The sequence below is a fragment of the Tupaia chinensis genome, unplaced genomic scaffold (assembly GCF_000334495.1).
Source record: "Tupaia chinensis unplaced genomic scaffold, TupChi_1.0 Scaffold000066_1, whole genome shotgun sequence".
Lineage (NCBI taxonomy): Eukaryota > Metazoa > Chordata > Mammalia > Scandentia > Tupaiidae > Tupaia > Tupaia belangeri.
The window spans coordinates 7,287,715-7,290,243 of NW_006159525.1; the positions used below are offsets into that span (position 1 = coordinate 7,287,715).

The 2,529-nt window shown below is 55.8% G+C and overlaps 1 protein-coding gene across 1 annotated transcript in view; it reads left to right on the forward strand.

The window, feature by feature from the left end:
* The window catches only part of LOC102474871 (uncharacterized), a 42,887-nt gene that overhangs the window by 28,945 nt on the left and 11,413 nt on the right, over positions 1-2,529 (forward strand). Inside the window, 1 exon segment of the mRNA XM_014582114.1 lies at positions 1,910-2,263. Within this exon segment, the coding sequence (XP_014437600.1) occupies positions 1,910-2,263 (354 nt within the window).

Here is a 2,529-nt window from a genome sequence, read left to right on the forward strand (position 1 = left end):
GGACGCGAACCGCGGTCGACTACGTGGGAGTCCAGCGACATAGCCATTACGCTAACTGCTGGTTCCCCTAATATCTATTCTTGAGATTTTCTTTTCTCAGCACCATTCCCAGTAATCACAAGATGGCTGCTGCGCCGCATCAGCTGATAATCATCTCTGCTTACCAGAACCGCTTTCCTGAAACTGCATTCCATGGAGACCCACCTACAATTGCAGAACTGCACTAGACCCACCCTTAATCCAACCCTGAATTGCACTAGACCCACCCTTAATCCAACCCTGAATAGAATCTATGTTCTCTATTGTTAAAAACTTTATGAGCTCTTAATAGTAACACTAGCCCCTCTCCCTTTACTTGCATGTATCACATTTTCAATAAAAACGCATGATGATTCCTAGCAGTTGTCATCCTCAGAGAGCGATCTTTGAGGGGTGTCCGGCATAGGACGTGCATGAAAAGGCATCGAGGCCTCTGTCTCACATTTTCAATAAAAACACACTGATGATTCCTAATAGTTGTCACTCCTCAGAGAGCAATCTTTGAGGGGTGTCCGGCATAGGACCTGCATGAAAAGGCATCGAGGCCTCTGTCTTCTGTTCACCTTCGCTGCCTCCCTGGAGATAGCCCACCCACGCCGAGGCTGGACCCCGGCAGGGGGGGGAGAAGAAAAAGAAAGAAAGAAGAAAGTCTGTGGTTGGCAGAATAATAATCCTCTAAAGATTTCCATATCCCAGTCCCTGGAATTTGTCAATCTATCACCCTATGTGAGAAAGGGGGAATGAATGAAAGTTGTAGATGGAACTAAATTTGCTAATCAGATGACCTTAAAATAGGGAGATTATCTGGAGTATTAGGTGGGCCTGACATAATCCCAAGGGTCCTTAAAAGAGGAGGAGGTGGGTGGGGTGGATTGGAGGAGACAGAGGGTATGAGCCTGCAGGATAAATCTGCACGCTGGCTTTGAAGACAGGGGGAGTGGCCACCAGCTAGGGAATGCTGGCAGCCTCCGGGACTGTAGCATACTGAGCCACTGCCATTTTCTGCCACCGCGTTTGTGGTCATCTATTACAACATTAAAAGAAAAAAACTCCGGGGGCCGGCACGTGGCATGGTGGCTAAGGTGCTGGACTCCCAGATGGCAACCGTGGTTCAAGTCTTGGACCACAAGGGCTTGAAAAATCATGCTGAGCACGGCTGTGTGGGAAGAGAATAAAGAAGAGATTGCATTGTGTCCATCCTTCCTGGGGCGCTGATTTCTCATTTTCCCTCTCTGTCTCTGGCCAGGACTTCGCCCTATGGCAAAAAAATCTTACTTTAAAAAAAAAGGGGGGGGGGACAGCAGTTAGAGTAAGGGCTATGTCGCTGGACTCGCAGTCAACCGCGGTTCGAGTCCAGGGCCCTGTGGCATACACTCACTCTGGGCGCGTGTGCGTGCGTGCCCAAGATCCCGAGAGGAGAATGGAGGAGAAGGGATTGCGGCGTGGCCATCCCCCCTGGGGGGTGATTTCTCACTTTCTGTCTCTGTCTCTGTCTGTCTGGCGAGCGCACGCGCCCTATAGCAAAAACCTCTCCAAAAAAGGGAGGGGGCAGGGAGAAGAGGGGCCCAGAGTGGACAGAGAGTGAGGGATTTTAGTCTTCTGTAACCAGGAATTTCGCAGCTCCTGCTCTGCCTCTTTCGCTCTGCAAACTGTTAGATCTTGTGGCTCAGACCCAGGGGGAGGGTCTGCTTCGTCGCGTCTCTCCTATGTCAGAAAAACAGAAGGTGCCTCTGTTCTCATCTGCATCCCGGGCCGGGTTTCCAGCCCTCTCCCCCAGTTACAAATGCGCACAGCAGCTCAAGCAATAAACTCTAACCGGCCACCAGAGTGTGCATGTGAGGTGACTACATTTTTTTTCCTGCCAAACCAGAATTAGCCGGTATAGGAATGAACGAGAGAGATTTGAAACTGCACCGATTGGAAGGAAGCTAAGGTTAGGTTCCGGCGCCTCCAAAGGCACCCTTTTTAAAGGCCCCCGGGCTGGGGCGTTGGGCTTTGAACTCCACGAAACGCTCACCTGGCCTGAGCGCGAGCTGCAGCAGAGCCCGGGGGCCCCGCACCGAGCGCACCGGGCCGGGCTGGGAGCCGAACCGCAGGCGCCGCACCTCCAGGATGCTCAGCGACGTTCCAACAAATCTCTACGCTCAGCCGCTCGGGGGGCTCCGAGGAGGGCAGCGAGTTCGGGGATCCGGGCCGGGAGCCGAGTGAGGCCGCGGTGGGAGCGGTGAGTATCCCGAGGCCGCGATGCTGCCGGCCGCAGGGATGGAGCGGCGCTCGGGAATTCGGAGTGTGCCGGGGACGCGGCCCCGCTGCACCCCAGGGACCCTCGGGAAGGGGCGGCGCACGCCGGGGGCTGAGTCGGGGAGAACTGCCCTGGCGGTGGAGGGCTGGGCTGTGCGGGGGCGGGCGGGTGTCCGGGCCGCCCACCCGGGGCTCCCCAGCGGCCGGCCGGCCGGGGGGGGACGCGCGCCACGGGGGCCCGCCCACCCC